Source organism: Dipodomys merriami, unplaced genomic scaffold, assembly GCF_024711535.1.
Source record: "Dipodomys merriami isolate MVZ:Mamm:240054 unplaced genomic scaffold, mDipMer1.0.p SCAF_138, whole genome shotgun sequence".
Taxonomy (NCBI): domain Eukaryota; kingdom Metazoa; phylum Chordata; class Mammalia; order Rodentia; family Heteromyidae; genus Dipodomys; species Dipodomys merriami.
This window is the reverse complement of record NW_027202693.1, coordinates 357,252-373,279: the sequence shown is the minus strand read 5'-3', so window position 1 is coordinate 373,279 and position 16,028 is coordinate 357,252. Positions and strand designations below refer to the sequence as shown.

Genomic DNA, 16,028 nt, shown 5'->3' with positions numbered 1-16,028 from the left:
CTATAGTATCTCAGGGATGTCGGAAGAGGGGCAGGAGCCCGGGGGGATGCTGTGACCAGCTCTCCCCACTGGACAAGGGGCAGCACAGAGGCGAGCGTCCGTGTGGCGGGAAAAGATTGTCCCCCCGCGGTCGCCATACCCGGGGCCGGAAGTGCACAAGATTGGCCCCCTGCAGTCGCCGTCGCCGGGCGGGAAGTGCATTTCCGTGTCGCCGCCGCCGCCACGCGTCGAGTGGCGTGGAGGAGCGCCACGATGGCGGACGGGGCCGGCGTTGGGGACCCGCTGTGCTCCGAGAAGTTCGGCTCGGGAGCTGCGCGGGGCTGCCGCGCCGGCGCGGACGGCCGCCTGCAGTGGGAGGCGGCGGGCTGGCGCTGGTGGCGGCTGCCGGGGACGACGCCCGCCACCCCCACGGGCCCGAGCGGGGCCGCGGACGGGGCTCCCGGGCCCGCCGCGCCGCCCCTGGCCGGGCTCGGGGCCGTGTTTCTGCCGCAGGGCTTCCCCGACAGCGTCAGCGCGGACTACCTGCCCTACCAGTTGTGGGACTCGGTGCAGGTCGGGGGAGGGACCAGCGGGGAGCCCCGGGACCCGCCGCCCCTTCGGGCCCTCCCTCCCCCACCCCGCCTCCCTGGCCGCCCAGACCCCCGCCCCCCCTCCCTGGCCGCCCCAGACCCCCGCCCCCCCTCCCTGGCCGCCCCAGACCCCCGCCCCCCCTCCTTCCCTGCAAACCCTCACCACCACCACCACCACCACCCCTCTTTTTCTCCAGGCCTTTGCTTCCAGCCTCTCGGGCTCCCTGGCCACCCAGGCCGTCTTGCTGGGTCTGGGGGTGGGGAACGCGAAAGCCTCGGTGTCGGCCGCCACCGCCACCTGGCTGGTAAAAGGTGAGCTGACACCTCGAGGTGGGGGAGGGGGGCCACCTGTGGGATCGGGCCCTGGCCTCTTTTCTTTTTTTTTTTTTTTTTTTTTTAATCTCCCAGTACAAAGCCCCATCCTAACACCACCACCACCCCCTTAACCAGCAGCAGCAGCAGCAGCAGCGCTGTGGCCTCCAGCTCTGCGTACGCCCTGATGGAAATACAGAAGCAAGGCTTCTCCTCAGCCCATCCTTAGATTAGAATTTTTGTGCAAGTTTATGAGCCAAAACTGTTAGCCAGATGATTAGACTGCAGGGAATTCGAGGATGGAGTTGGTCCTGAGTAGGAGAGAGGAGGTTCTGGAGGCCATGAAAAATGACTCTATCCACATACAGAGAGTCTGCATCCGGAATTGTAACGATGCTATAAATAAGCATAGCGACCATTCGCTGAGTATATGCAGCTTTTTTGAAAATTTGCAGAGCTAATTCCTGTCATCCTAGCTACTCAGGAGGCTGAGATCTGAGGATTATACTTTGAAGCCAGCACAGGCAGGAAAATCCCTGAGACTCTTAATTCTAATTAATCAGCAAAAAGCTTGGAAGTAGAGGTTCACTACCACTTGAGCCACACCTCCAGCCATCATTTATTTATCGGGGGGGGGGGGGGGTCTCATACATAATGCCCAACTGGCATCAGATCAAAACCTTTCTATAACTCCTATGTAACTGGGATTACAGAGGAAGAATCACCACATCTGGCTTGCTTGTTAAGATGTGATCTTGCAAACTTTTTTCCTGGTCTGGCCTCCAACTCAAGTGTCACAATATGCACCTCCCATGTAGCTACCACAAACATCCTCCCTGTCCACCCTTACCTACCACACTCTGGCACTGAATATAATTTGTAACTAGCTGATTTGTTAGTAAGATTCAAAAGTTTGTAGGTCCTACTCTTTGATCATTGTGTGGCAGAGGAATTGTTTCCTATTCTGATGGGCAATGCAACGTTGAGATAGTAGAGGGTATGTGTCAGTGCAGCCTGGTGTCAACCTCCAGATTCTCACAAGGGCCCTGCAGACTGCCTCAAAGATCCACAGGTGGCCCCAACACATCTGGTTGGATGTATAAGTGTGCCACCAAAGGCAAGAATAATGGAGTCTGGTCCAGTGGGCTCCCACTAAGCAGTAAAAGCAATCTTCATGTGTTCAAAGTCACTAGTTGATCTACTGTTAAGTAAAGCAGTGAGAAGTTTATTTAGAATATAATGTGCATGGAGGGAAGAGGTTAGGTGAGTGACAGGAAGTGGGTCTATAAAGCCCCAGGACCTCACAGGATAGAGATGGAGGAGAGCTGGCTGTCTGGGAGCTTGTATACATGCTCCTTTTAGTGATGATGGTGAAGTAAGGCAAACCCAGTGTTGCCACATCCCCCTAGTCTTCCCAAAAAGCTGGAGGTTCCAATTTTCTTACAGATGTCCCCATTTTATCCATCTGTTGTCTCTGAGATTCAGCTACCTTGTCTATGAAAGAACAGTCCCTCTTGAGACTGAAAATCAGAAAGAAAAGGTATTCCAGGTGTCTAGCTAAGTTCTTAGTCATCTCCCTTGGTTAAGCATGTCTCATAGGAGGCCTGAGTGCCCAAGAGCAGAGCTCAGTGCCAGGGTCTGCCAGGCACTGTCTCCCTTGTCCTTACCAGGACCTTTTCTTCCACAGATTCAGCTGGCATGCTGGGCCGCATCGTCTTTGCCTGGTGGAAGGGGTGAGTCTTCCCAGTCTGCCAGCTTCTGGCAGTATGCCCATAGGAATGATTTAAAAACTATTATCGGCATGGGATGCTGGTGGGTCATGCTTATAATCCTAGCTACTCAGGAGGCTGAGATCTGAGGATTGTGGTTTGAAGCCAGTTGGAGCAGACAAGTCCCCATGGAACTCATCTTGTTAACCACTCAAAAACTTTGAGCCACACACAGTGGTAGAGCACTACCCTTGAGCCAAAGAGCTTAGAAACAGCTTCTAGACCCTGAGTTTAAGCCCACAACTAACAATGTGTGTGTGTATCCACATTTCATTGTAACCACCCAAGTTCACTGAGAGAGCTGGCAGCTTGCTTAGTGCGTTACATGGTAGTAAATACTCAATAAACAAGCTCCAGCTGTGTTCCACAGCATTCTATACTGTGTCTAACCACTGCCACAGTTTCACAGGGTGGGATTGACTGTACATTTTAAAGTTATGAAACACACTAAAAAGAGGAGAATTTACTTGCCCAAGCCCCTTGACCTAGAAATTGCTACCTGGCACAGAGACAGAAGTGGCTATCTGCAGGGTTGTGTAGCTGAATATCCCACACCTGAATGTTGGGGTCCAGCTCTTTGTCTTGGCCTCCCCCACCCCACTGTCCACAGGAGCCCAGGGAGCCTTGGCTGGTTATCTGTAATGGTTGGGGTTATACCCAGTTTAGAGTTAAGTTTGTCTGTCCCAAGACTATGAACTTTTTTGCTGGGAACCCTCAATGAAATAGGAGGAGGAGAGGCTAGCGCAACCCAGGGGTAGAGTACCAGAGCATAGGGAGCAGCCACCAAACATCGGTTTAGTAAGTTGTGTATTAGTAAGGGGGAAACACTCAAAACACTCAAGGGTCACTGCATCCTCCCAGCCAGTGGTCGCATTTCAGGCAGTGACAGTGTATGAGGACAGGTGTCTGGCTGGAGTTATGTGTCTTTCCCCACACAGTGCCTGTACATGTTTCCTTCAGTCTAAATTATAACAAGCTTTTGTCCCCACAGGAGCAAATTGGACTGTAATGCAAAGCAGTGGAGGTGAGCAGATGCCGGGATGAAGGGAGGGGAGGACAGCTCTCTGTTGTGAAAATCTCTTGTCTCTGACCTCTAACCTCTGGTTCTTCCCCAGGCTCTTTGCTGACATCCTCAATGATATAGCCATGTTCCTGGAGATTATGGCTCCCATCTACCCAATCTGCTTCACAATGACTGTCAGCACCAGCAACCTGGCCAAGGTACCCACCTCTAGAGCACCCCATGCTGAGATACTTGCACTGATGGTGCTGTGTTTGCACCCCTGGGCCCCACACTCAGGGCACTTCTAAAGGAATGGGAAAGTTTAGGTGTATCTCTGAGGCCTCAGCCAGCCCTCAGCAGTGTGCCTGCTGTCATGGATGGAGAGGGTGGTGTGAGTCCTGTGTCCACATTCCTGGCTAGGTCTCAGACTTTGAAAAAGAACATGTTTGGATAGAACACAGTTCCCCTCTCCCATCTGTGAAAGGACACCACACAGGTACTTATGGAATGGCAGCTACAAGTATCCCAACTCAGACTATGATCCTAGCTACTCAGGATGCTGAGATCTGAGGATCACAGTTCGAAGCTAACCCAGTCAGGAGAGTCTGTGTGACTTACCTCCCATTAACCACCAAAAAGCTGGAAGTGGAGGTGTAGCTCAAATGGGAGAGTGCTAGCATGGAATGAAAAAAGCTAAGGGACAACACCTAGGCCTTGAGTTCTAGCCCCTATACCAGCACAGACACACACAAAGATCTTATCAAGTCTGCACATGGACAGGACATGCCAATCACTCCAGCCTCATTTTGTACCACTTTCCTCTTGTCTGAGCAAGCTAGTTCCTCCCCCTGTCCATAAATTTTATGAGGGCAGGGCCCCTGTCTGACTTGTACTACCACACCCTAACCTGCTAAGCATCTGAAAGAGGCTTGATGAAAACTGCATGCACATAGCAATGAGTGACCCTCATAGGTGAGCTTTCCCACCAGAGATCTCAGGGAGAGATTCCCAGGGCTTGTATTGCTATAGCACATGGCCCACCCACCCTCACCCTCCCTCTCTCCCCACAGTGCATTGTGAGCGTGGCTGGTGGGGCCACAAGGGCTGCACTGACTGTGCACCAGGCCCGGAGAAACAACATGGCTGATGTGTCGGCCAAGGACAGCAGCCAGGTAAGCAGCTGGGACCAAGGATGGTATGTAAGAGGGGAGAAGTGGGGAGGAGGGGACAGGACAGGCCACAATGAGGGATATGAAGGAAAATACCTTAAATGCTCCTGGGAAAGGGCAGGAAAAAGCATAAGTGTCCCCTGCTGTGACCTCCAGGATATGAGGTCAGGTCTATTGGCGTGGTTCTGGTGGCAGAAAATCCATGTCACCCCCTTCCCATTGCTAGAATGGCCCAGAAAAGGCTCTGTAGGCCATATCCCTACCCTGGGGGCTGAGGACTCCGACCACATGAGACCCTTGTGGGCAGGTGCATGGTACTTGGCTGTGGGTCACTAGCCAGAGGCCTCCACTTACCAGTGTAGCAGGCCTTGTGCCTCGCCCCTCCACCTGACCCAACAAGCCTGGAACAGGACATCTCTAAGACTGAACTGTGCAGTAACCACTCCCCAAACCCCTGTGCTGAGTGCTTGTGTGAGAGACACCTGTAACTCACCCTAATCCTGTCAGGTAGAGATGCTTTAGAGATGAGAGTGAGGCCCTGGGAATGGGAGGTTTTCTCTGACACTAAAGCAGCTTCAAATCCTCTATCCTAGCCAGTCCTGCCTTCCAGTCTTTTATTCTTTCTTAATAATAATAATAGCGAAGCAAATATTGGTCAAGCATGTGACCTCATGCCAAGTATTTCTGTGAGCTCATCCAGGGCTTACAGCGTGACAGGAGATCTAAAGTACGGAGAAGTCCAGGCCACCTGAGTGCCTCAGGCATGTGCCTTCTCTCCAAAACTACTTCTGTCCCAAGGTCTCTTCCAACCTGAAATTTACAGTTTGCAAAAGTAGGAGTAATACGTATAATCCAGGCCCTAGCCTTTAGCGTCCCCTCTCACTGGTGTCAGCCCTGTTCCCCACCACCAACACCCCACACACACACATACACACAGACCCCCTACTTCCCAGTTTTGGATCCCAAAACCCAAGGGCTTCCCCAGTGAGGCAGGAACAGGGCAGCCTGGCCAGGACGACTTTCCTCCTGAGCTCCCGAGGCCCTTGATTCTTGCCTTGATTACCATAGCCTACCCAGTCCGGTCATCAGAGGGTTGCAGTGGCATTGATTCACACAGGAAGAGGTTTGGGTCTGTTGCTTTTCCTCCCAGGTGGTTCCTAGGCCCCCCCTTGCAGTTGTTTGCCAGTTAATGAGTACCAAGAGATAGGAGACAGGCCCCTGTTTGAACCATTGTTGAAAACTAGCTCCCCACATGGAGTTCTGAGTATGGGCTTCCCTGGTCCCTTTTGCAAGCCAGAGAAGACGTGTCCTAAGGAGCTGTGTCTACCTAGGCAAAGGAAGATATAGCAGTCTTTTAATGGAAGCTCACTCACCTAAAACACTAAAAGTTATTTAACATCCCATCAGAGTAGGAAGCATCTGGAAAGTTCTGGAGGGGAGCCCTCCAACTCTGGACCTGTGTGCCATTTTCTAGGAGACACTGGTGAACCTAGCAGGACTCCTGGTGAGCCTGTTGATGCTACCTCTGGTGTCAGGTTGCCCTAGGTAAGCCCAGGAGCATGGCGGGTGAAGAGGCCACCAGCTGGGCCTCTTCCCCTTGGCTACCTACTGTCTTGTCCCAGCCTCAGCCTCGGATGTTTCTTCCTCCTCACGGCCCTCCACATCTATGCCAACTACCGGGCAGTCCGGGCCCTTGTCATGGAGACTTTGAATGAAAACCGGCTCCGGCTGGTCCTGAAGCACTTCCTTCAGAAGGGAGAGATACTTGACCCAGCTTCAGCCAATCAGATGGAGCCACTGTGGACAGGTGACCCAGCCCCTTGGTGTCATGTCCTGTGTCTCCCCAATTTCTCCATGCCTGGGCCTCCTGACTCCAGCCTCCCACAGGTTTCGGGCCATCTCTGTCTCTGTCCCTGGGGGTTCCCTTACATTGCTTGGTTTCCAGGTGAGTGGCCCAGAGTCTCCCACTCCTTCCTGCCTCCCTTAGTGGCCCCCTCACCAACCCCCATTTCTCTATTTGAGATACAAACTTGGGGGTCAGCATGAGTACTTGAGGGATGCAGGGGGCATCAAATGCAGAGCACAAGTAAGGGATTGGATGAAGGAAGGTTGGTGGGTGGTCATGGATGACTGTATATAGGAAGAAGGGAAGGATGGATGTGGGGGGTCCCGCAATGTCTAAGGAACCGCTGGGGTATGTGAACAGTTAGGGTTAACAGCCTGGCCAGGTGGGTCCTTCTGCCTTGTTTCCCCTGCCCACTGCAATCTTCTCCCTGCCAGTGTGTCTGAGCTGCAGCAGCTGGTAGAAGGGCACCAGGAGCCCTACCTCCTTCGCTGGACTCCGTCACGACGTGAGTATATCCACATTCTCTCAGCCTGAGACCCCCTCCAGCTCCAGGGCCCAAGTTCAGGGGACAGTTTGGAGGCTGCTGTAGACTATACTGACCCACCCAAGTTACAAGCTGCCTGCCCCAGTGAGATTCACTGCACCTGTTTCACAATAGCTGCCTTATTACCTGAGATACTGTCCTGGGATTGTGTGCAAACACTCTCCATAGCGACACATTCAAATTACACTGAGGTTGGCTGTCAGTGGGGGGGACTCTGCTCTCCCATCCTGAGTTGTTTTGCCATTGACATGTTGAAAGGCATTCATTCTCACCAGCAGAAGCCCTCTGCCGTGAGCTGGTAGAAAGTTATATTTAGAAATTGAATATTTCGGTTTGGCTAGAGAGATGAGAAGCAACAGGAGAAGCTGGAACAGGAGAAATGGGGAAAGGACCTTCCATTCCTCACTAAGGCCTTGGGGCAGATAGGTAAAGCAGAGCGCAAGGGCTGAGTATTGAGAACATGGGTCTTCCCTGCTATTTATCTGCCCTCGGGTCTCTCCAGACCAGGTACAGGTGGTTCTGAGCCAGATGGCAGGCCCTGAGACTGTCCTAAGGGCTGCTACACATGGTTTGGTGCTTGGAGCTCTGCAGGAAGATGGACCCCTTCCAGGAGAGCTGGAGGAGCTGAGAAGTCAAGTTCAGGCAGGTAAGAGCCTCATGTCCACACTGTGGGGTGGAGGGAAGATGAGCTGGCTGTCCCACTGAAGACACCAGAGCTGATTCTGCACCCACCCCTGACAGGTCCTGAGAAAGATGGCGGTGCCATTGTCAGGGAGACATACCAAGTGCTGGACAAGCTATTCCCAGAGTTTTTGAAAGGTAACATCAGCCCTATAACTTCACAGCCCTGAGCCCTTCAGACTGCAGCCCTGTCTGTCCTTATTCTGTGCTTTCCCCTGGGAGATGAGTGACCTGGATGAAATCTGAGACTGTTTTCCTGTATAGATTAAGGAAGTTAGACCGATCTCTTGAGGCTATGTTAGCTTTCATACGTAATCCAAGTTGGCATTTAGGAGTTCGAGTTACTGAGAATGACCTCTACCTTCCCCTTTTGTGCTGATATTCAGCTTGAACTCAGAGCCTGGGCACTATCCCTTAGCTTTATCTCTCAAAGCTGGTGTTCTACCACTTGAGTCACAGCTCCACTTATGGCTTTTTGCTGGCTCAAGGGAGATAAGCGTCTCAACTGACTTTCCTGATTGGGCTGGCTCCAAACCACAATCTTCAGATCTCAAGCTTCTAAGTAGCTAGTATTACAGGCGTGAGCCACTAGCTCCCAGTTTGAAAATGACCTTTCATGTTTCTCTACTCCACCCCCTATCCATGTGCAATCTCTAGATTTTGGCTGTAACCAGATGAGGTTTCAACCTTACATTTTGTCAGAGATTACCCAGCAGAGGAGCCAAGAAGGGCCCCATCCCCTTCCCCCAGCCTGTACCTCTGCATACCTACCCCAATTCACCCCTACTCCTGCTAGCCCAGGCTCTTGTGTAGCATCAGACACCCCTTGCCCTCTCCCCAGGATTGCAGGCTGCAGGCTGGAAGACTGAGAAGCACCACCTGGAGGTGGATGAGTGGAGGGCCACATGGCTCCCATCTCTGGAAAAGAAGGTCTTGTGAGCAGTCCATGGCCACAGCAGGATGGAGGAAAGACAACTTTATTTTTGCTCATGCACATTACTGTGGCCAGTTGGCCACTCACCTCATGAGAAGTGACTGCCAATGAGCTGGATTGGACCCCAGGCAGACAGAAGGGAACCTGGGGCCTTCCCACCCTTCCTCTGCCCCTTCCCCTTTTCTAGGAACCACTGCCAGCTGCCTCACATCCCCACGTTTTACAAGGCACAGCCTTTTTAATGCCCTACTTGTGTGGTTCATGGTGTCCAACACATTTGAACTCATGCATAAAATCCCCAGAGGAACACAGCCACTGTCATCATGAGCAGGGCGTTGAGGTTGACCACACGGGCCCATCTAGGGTCCTCACTGATGTCCTCCAGCCGCCTGGCTGCTGCCGCCACCTCCTCCTCCGTCGGGGGTGGAGGGCCCCCTGCCCCACCCCTGCTCATGCCACAGAACCAGAGCAGGCACCGGCGGAAGGGGCCTGGGGCTGGCAACTGCGGCTCTGAGAGAAACCAAGGCCAGCAGTTAGTCTGGAGGGAGTGGGCCCCGGGACTTCCCGGGCCCCCCGCTTGGGCAGCACCTTACCCTCCATCTCCACGGCATGCTCTGGGCATCCGTTCTGTACAGGAGGAGAAGCTGGGCCTTGGGGCTCATCAGCATCCAGATCCTCGCGCTCCTCCTTGCTGTGCCGGAGACTGAAAACCAGGCGGTGGAGCTGGGAAGGGGTGGGAGCAGGGGCCAAGTGGGAGTTCTGCTGTCCCGCCCCACGCCACAGGCCCCTCAGTTTCCATGTTCACGCCAGCCCTGTCCATTCCCTCCTAAGCTGCCCCCCATCCAGTCTGCACACCCAGCCTGACCCAGCTCACCCAGACTTCGCCAGCCAGGGCAGCCTATGATTTGAGTTCCAGAGACCATGCCAAGAGCTGACTTTGGGGGACATTCATCACCCACCCTCTACAACATTCCATGTATCTCCTCCTAAACCATTTCAAACAAATGCCATTTAAATAAAAAATGTCCTTGCTGTGTAAATGCAGCTTCAAGAGAGACCCCTGACCTGCTCCTACCCACCCTCAAATACAGACTTTCAGGCTCACTGCGCATGCCTTGAAGCAGGGCGGCAGAGGCGGTTGGTGCAGTCCATGCCCGCTCACCCAGACTGCCCATCCAGAGGTCAGCACTTACGTGCTTTTGTGGGATGGGTGCAGTACACAAGGAGATGATGAGGATGAGGAGGCCAGAGCAGATGAAGAGGATGATGGCAAAGTAGAGGTAGTGGACCCGGCAGAGGAGTGCAGGGCACGCTGAGGGCTTCACACAGCTACCCGAACCGAAGGAGAACTCGGGAATGAGGCGAGCTAGGCCCATCACCAGGCCCCCAATTAGTCCCCAGAAGGCACCCTGCAGGGGAAATGGTGTCAGCCTGCTCAGGATGCTGGAGCCTGGGACCAAGCTTGCAAATACCCACCCTGCTCACCTTTTCATTAACTCGGGGCACAAAGAGCGCAAGCACAAACACAGCTGACACGGGCGGTGCCAAGTAGCTGGAGACCGACTGGATGTAATCGAACAGCTGGCCGCCCTGGGCAGCCTGAACAACTGGGAGCCAGGCCACTGACACTGCTACGATGAACACCACCCAGAGCCTGTGGTTTGGAGAACAAGAGGTTTTCTATCCAATGATCGATGCCCTTCCTCAGACTCCTATGTGTTTGAGTACCAGGACTAGGGTTTGAACTCAAGAGACTGGGCACTGTCACTTAGTTTTTTGGCTAAGAGGTAAGGCTAGCACTCCACCACTTGAGCCTCAGCTCCACTTCTGGCTTTTTTGGTGCTTAATCAGAGATGAGTCTCAGGGACTTTTCCTTCCCAGGCTGGCTTCAAGCCACAATCTCCAGATCTCAGCCTCCTGAATAGCTAGCATTACTGGCATGAGCCACTTGACCCTGGCTTTTACCCAAGTTCTTTTGGCTTTGGTTTTAGCCAAAGAACTTTTGGGGCTTGAACTCAGGGCTTGGGCACTGTCCCTGAGCTCTTTTGCTCAAGACTAGGGCTCTACTACTTTGAGCCACAGCTCTACTTCCAGTTTTTTGACGGGTACTTGTCTATAAGAGTCTAATGGGGACTTTTCTGCCAAAGCTGGCTTCAAACTGCAATCCTCAGATCTCAGCCTCCTGAGTAGCTAGGATTGCAGGTGCAAGCCACCAGCGCCCAGCTCCTACCCAGGTTCTTTGGTGGAGCAGGATGGAGGCCTGGGGCACACCTGCCAACTACCAGCAGCTCCGCATCGCTCGCACGAGGCCGCAGGCGTGTGTAGATGTCCATGGTGAAAAGCGTGCTGCTGCTATTAAAGATGGAGGCCAGTGAGGACATGAGCGCCGCCAGCATGACAGCCAGCATGAGTCCACGCAGACCTGTGGCCAATGGGAGCCGTGAGGCTGCAGCCCTCCTCCCCTGGAGGAGGGAGGGGGTGCCAGGCAGGTGTGGGCATTGCAAGGGTGACCCCTCCATTGGCAGTCTGCAGCTGCCCAGCCCAGCAGGGTGTGGACCCGCCCTCACCATTCGGCATGAGCTTCACCACGAGCCTCGGGTAGGCGATGTTGGAGCAGCCCACCTCCGTGCCACACACCCGCTTACACACCTCAGGCACCACGCACGCCACTTCATCTACAAGAAAGCAGCCCAAAGGCAGCTAGGACAGAGCTGGGTCTGGGAATTAGGGTTGGTGGGTAACCCCAGAAGGAGAACAATGGGACCCCTGGAGGGAAATGGGGGGCCAAGTACCAAATTCTGGAAGGTCTGTGAGGGGGACAAGGGGCCAGACTGGGGCCGACTTTACCTGGGTAAAGGATGCGGCTGATCATCCCAGGCATGACCATGAGGAACATGGGTGTGAGCTTCAGGTAGCCGCACAAGATGCAACCTGCCTTGATGTGCGTCAGGTTCTTTCCAGCCAGGCAACGTTGCACGATGACCTGTGATGGGCAACCTACTACTGGGGGAGCCATGCGCAGGCCGACCCCTCCCGCTCAGGCCTGGCCACCCCTTCCTATCCCCACTCCAGTGGGTGTCCATCCTCTGGCTCTGCAGTGCATCTTGAACATTTCCACCACCAGGTACTAGCTCCATGTGTTTAAGCCCCACCCTCACCGGGTTCCACACCCTCTGACCACACTTTGGAAGATTGGGGGTCAGCACATCATCTCTGCTCCATCCAGGGAGGGAGGACCCCCAGCCCTGGCTGCATACCTGGTCACTACACCAATACCAGCCAGAGACAATGGTGAGCCCCAGGAGCAGTGCAGGCCACGGCAGATCCCCTGTCACAGGGTCCCGGAGCAGGTGGTATGAGTCAGGCCTTGGCCGATAGCAGGAGCTGGAGATGTTGCCCACAACCGGATCCTCGGACACGGTGAGTGAAGTCACTGCTCCCAGGTATTTGTCAAAGAGCCCAGAGTACCCGCCCACCTCGTGGAAAGCTGTGTGGGCAAGGTTGTCAAGAGGAGACCCGGCATCAGTGCTAAGGCCCAGGGCCTCACCTGCCAGAGATGATCATGCCCCTCCTCCCAGCCCCCTGGCCCAGCCCCCTACCATAACCGGTGAGGATGAAGGCCCCCGCAAGAATGACGAAGGTCTGCACGGTGTCAGTGTACATCAGCGCCGCCAGCCCCCCTGCAACAGGCCTGAGTCAGTGGAAACAGCCCCAGTTCCTGATCCCCAGCATAGTGAAAAATACCCCACCTCAGAGAGCAGATTGTTAAATGGAGGTCCATTTATACCCTTGGGCAGCAAGAAGCAAAGGCCTAGGAGAGCAGAATGGAGCCTGAATTTTAACCTCTATGGTGCCCTCTTGGCAGACACACCAGCAGGATCTCCCCCCACTGTGGGGCCCCTACATCTGACTTGGACAGATGATTCTCAGGGGTTCAAGTCTCCATCCTGGAGGCCATCGGCACCAAGCTCACCAATACTGTTGGGCATGTTCTCTGGGGCCCACCCTGAGGGCCTTGGAGCTATACTGGGTTTGAACAGAGATCTTGCAGACTGGCCAAGTCCATTCTTTTTCCCATTTCTCCCTGTTTCCCACCCTGAAACCCAGCACGAGATGGGCACCTAGTCTTCTGCATAGGAAGACAGTAGGGAGAGAGAGTGCGGTTGTGGGAGGTGTGGATAGTGAAGCACTATAGCTCAAAATGGTAGAGCACAAGCCTTGAGCAAAAAAGCTTAGGGACAGCACCCAGGCCCAGAGTTCAAGCTCAGTTGACCCCACACTTCCAAACTTGACCACCCCATGTAGCAACCCTAAATGACACCATAGCTTTCAATACCAGCCCAGACCAGTCCCCCATACCACACTGGTGCTGGGCCCACCTGTCACAGTGTAAATCATGGTGATGCCCAGGAGCGCGATGACAGAAGCATAGATGTTCCAACCCAGGGCCTGCTGAATGAATACTGCCCCCGAGAACATGTCCACCTTGGGGGGAAAAAAGCAGGGGCACAAAGGTCGGGGCCCAGGGTCAAGGGACAGTGATCCAGGTCCAAATCCTAGCCAGGCCATCAACTTACCTGCCCACACTTCAAAAGTGCAAACACCATTCACCTTCCCAGGTCTCACCCACTGTACCCATGTCTCCGTCGGATTGGTAGAACAATTTCTCAAGAAGACCTCCCTCCACTGTACTCTCCTGCCCCACCCTTCTTGGAGCCCACCCGTCTCCACCGCGCATGCGCACCGAGATCTTGGTGAAGATGTACAGAAAGAGGGAGAGCACAGACAGGTAGAGGCGGATGCGATGGCCCCCGAAGCGCTTGCGCAGGTACTGCGGCATGGTGATGACCCCTGCGGTCAGGTACACAGGCACAAAGAGCCAGCCGAGCAGCAGCACTACAAACAGCGCCTGTTGGAAACAGCGTGACCATGTACATCCCACCAGGAGTCTGTCCTCACCCCCAAAGGATCTGAGAAATCTTGTCTATGAACCTTGCGATGTTAGAGCAAGTGGTTCTGGGAAGTTTGAATCTGAGCCCAGAGGACATTTGCAAGAGATAAGCCTGAGCACCTTGATATTGTCTTAGGCCCTTAACTAGAGCTTTTGTCCTTCCATAGACCCTGGCCCCCTCTTGAGCACTTGTTTCTAGCAAGGATGTCAGCCTCTGTCAGCCAGAGCCGCCTCTCTCTCTTCTCCACACAAACCTGTAGTCCCTCAAAGGCCTTCTCTTCCAGGAAGCCCTGTGCTCAAAACCCTCTGACAGTGCCTGTAATCCTAGCTGACTCAGGAGGCTGAGATCTGAGAAAAGTCTGTGAGACTCTTATCTCCAATTAACCACCAAACCACTAGAAGTGGAGCTGTGGCTCAACTGGTAAAGCGTTAGCCTCAAAGTTAAGGGACAGCTCCTGGACCCTGAGTTCAAATCTCATACTGGCAAACACAGCCACACATACACACACACACAAACACACACCCCTTCCTAGGTGAGCCTCACCCCAAGCTGTGTCCTTCTGTGCTATAATTGGATTAAGAGATCCTCATAGACACAACTTTGGAAAGCATCAAAATAGGAACTACGCCATCTTTGAGCTGCCTGCCCCATGTCAGAGAGGAGTACACCAAGGCTCACAGGGGGGAAGTACTAGCTGGTGGTGCCAATTCACAAAGCAATCAGAAGCAGGACCTATCCTATTCCTGAAACTCGGCACCTCCTTCTGCCTCCAAGCTGGGGCTCCACTCCAGCCCAGTCTTTCTACAACTGGTATACCCCAACTCTCATCTCATATTCCCTCTGCAAGGAGCTTTCCCTTGTGACCTTCCTAGGGGTTCCCACTGTGGGGTGGGGTGATTGTTGATTTTATAAAAGGCCTTACATTCCACTCAAATCCAGCCACCGCCAAGCCATTTGCTGCACCAGTCCCTGCCAGGCCCACAAAGTGGCCACTGCCAATGTTGCTGGCGAAGAGAGATGCTCCAACCTGGGTGGTCCAGAAATAGGGGGAGGATGAGTTGGGCTCAGTCCTCTAGAGCCCCTCCCACTCCATGGGCCCAAGCCCTTCTCACCGGCCACCACACCATGCTTCGTCCTGCCAGGAAGTAGCCACCAACAGTACCTCTATTGGTTCTGCACATAGACTAGGGGAGAGAAGTGGGGGGTGGGGGTTTGGAGAGCTTGGGTTCGGGGGCACATCTTTGGACTTCATTAGCCTCCTCAACACATTCCTCAGCCTTGTTTCAGGCTGAAGATTAACCAGCAGCCGACTCCCCTGATTACACCCCAACCCCCAATCTTCTCCCTTCAGCCAGAGTCACCTAGGCGCTCATCCTAGCATCCAACTACTCGAGCCTGAGAGAGGGTGAACTCAGAATCAGTCCTTGGCTAGTTACTGCTAGTGGAAGTAATGTGAACAGAGACTTCATCTATAAGGCTGAGTTTAATGAAAACCCACTGCCCACCCACCCCCACCCCCAATCAACAAAATCCAAAGGAATTCATGTTCATTGGGCCTCTCTGAAGCCCTAAAAAGATCTGCTTTGTTTCCTCAATCCTGGGATTCTCCTTGAGAAATCCAAGCATCCTTCCCCTACCCCTCTCTGGGACTTGTCAAAGATTGTTTTCTTCCCCTTTAGGCCCCAGAAGCCCAAGCCAGCCCCTAGTCAAAGCCCCACAAATTCTCACCCACAAGCCAACACCAATGACCAGAAGGAAGTAGGCGGCAATGACCAAGATGTCTGCAAGGTTGTCAATGAGGGCTTTCTGGTCCCCTAGCCCTGCTTCAGAGCCTGGCTTTGTGCGGTCTTCCATTCTGCCCACAATCTGCCCCTCAAAGGACCAGCTCCCTGACTTCCCCCAGAGGAAGGATTAATGGTTACCTCAGGGGCAGTGAGCCGACAAGTCCCCCAGGTCCCGTTCCCCCTCTTCCCAGCTTTATTTAGCTGAATCAGGTCATATCAAGGCCGAAGGCTCGTTCTGGGGTGCTGGGCCCTCTAAGATCAGGATCACTCCTTCTTTGACATTAGTCTCCATTCTCTCCACAAGGTCCCAAACTCAAAATCAACTCTTTCATTCCCTATGTATTCTCTTCAGACTAGATTAGGGAGCCTGGCTGAGCCAAAGGCAAATCTGACAGTGTCACTCCATTGCTCAGAAATCCTCCATAGCTCACTCACCAGAAAACTCAAAAAGAAATCTAGCTGGGC

The 16,028-nt window shown here is 53.8% G+C and overlaps 2 protein-coding genes across 3 annotated transcripts; one reads left to right on the top strand and one right to left on the bottom strand.

Annotated features, from left to right (window-relative positions):
* Window positions 1–205: 205 nt before the first annotated feature.
* LOC138825574 (RUS family member 1-like) lies at window positions 206–9,867 on the top strand. Its single transcript, XM_070020222.1, has 13 exons — window positions 206–552; window positions 767–881; window positions 2,569–2,614; window positions 3,642–3,674; window positions 3,766–3,871; window positions 4,724–4,825; window positions 6,297–6,367; window positions 6,445–6,629; window positions 6,710–6,767; window positions 7,103–7,173; window positions 7,715–7,858; window positions 7,954–8,031; window positions 8,735–9,867. The coding sequence occupies exons 1-13, from the start codon at window positions 253–255 to the stop codon at window positions 8,830–8,832; spliced, it is 1,407 nt and encodes a 468-aa protein (XP_069876323.1). The 5' UTR covers window positions 206–252; the 3' UTR covers window positions 8,833–9,867.
* On the bottom strand, window positions 8,855–15,668 carry LOC138825573 (sodium/glucose cotransporter 2). 2 transcript variants are annotated; one of them, XM_070020220.1, is made up of 14 exons: window positions 15,508–15,668; window positions 14,892–14,963; window positions 14,702–14,806; window positions 13,572–13,736; window positions 13,207–13,312; window positions 12,427–12,507; window positions 12,085–12,314; window positions 11,675–11,810; window positions 11,395–11,502; window positions 11,099–11,249; window positions 10,313–10,481; window positions 10,021–10,236; window positions 9,416–9,550; window positions 8,855–9,365 (listed from the first exon to the last, which is right to left on the bottom strand). In XM_070020220.1, exons 1-14 carry the CDS (start codon window positions 15,631–15,633, stop codon window positions 9,111–9,113), a joined length of 2,055 nt encoding a protein of 684 aa, XP_069876321.1. In that variant the 5' UTR covers window positions 15,634–15,668; the 3' UTR covers window positions 8,855–9,110. The 2 variants fall into 2 exon arrangements, with proteins under 2 accessions (XP_069876321.1, XP_069876320.1); XM_070020219.1 differs by having other exon boundaries at window positions 8,855–9,337; window positions 9,421–9,550.
* Window positions 15,669–16,028: the final 360 nt, after the last annotated feature.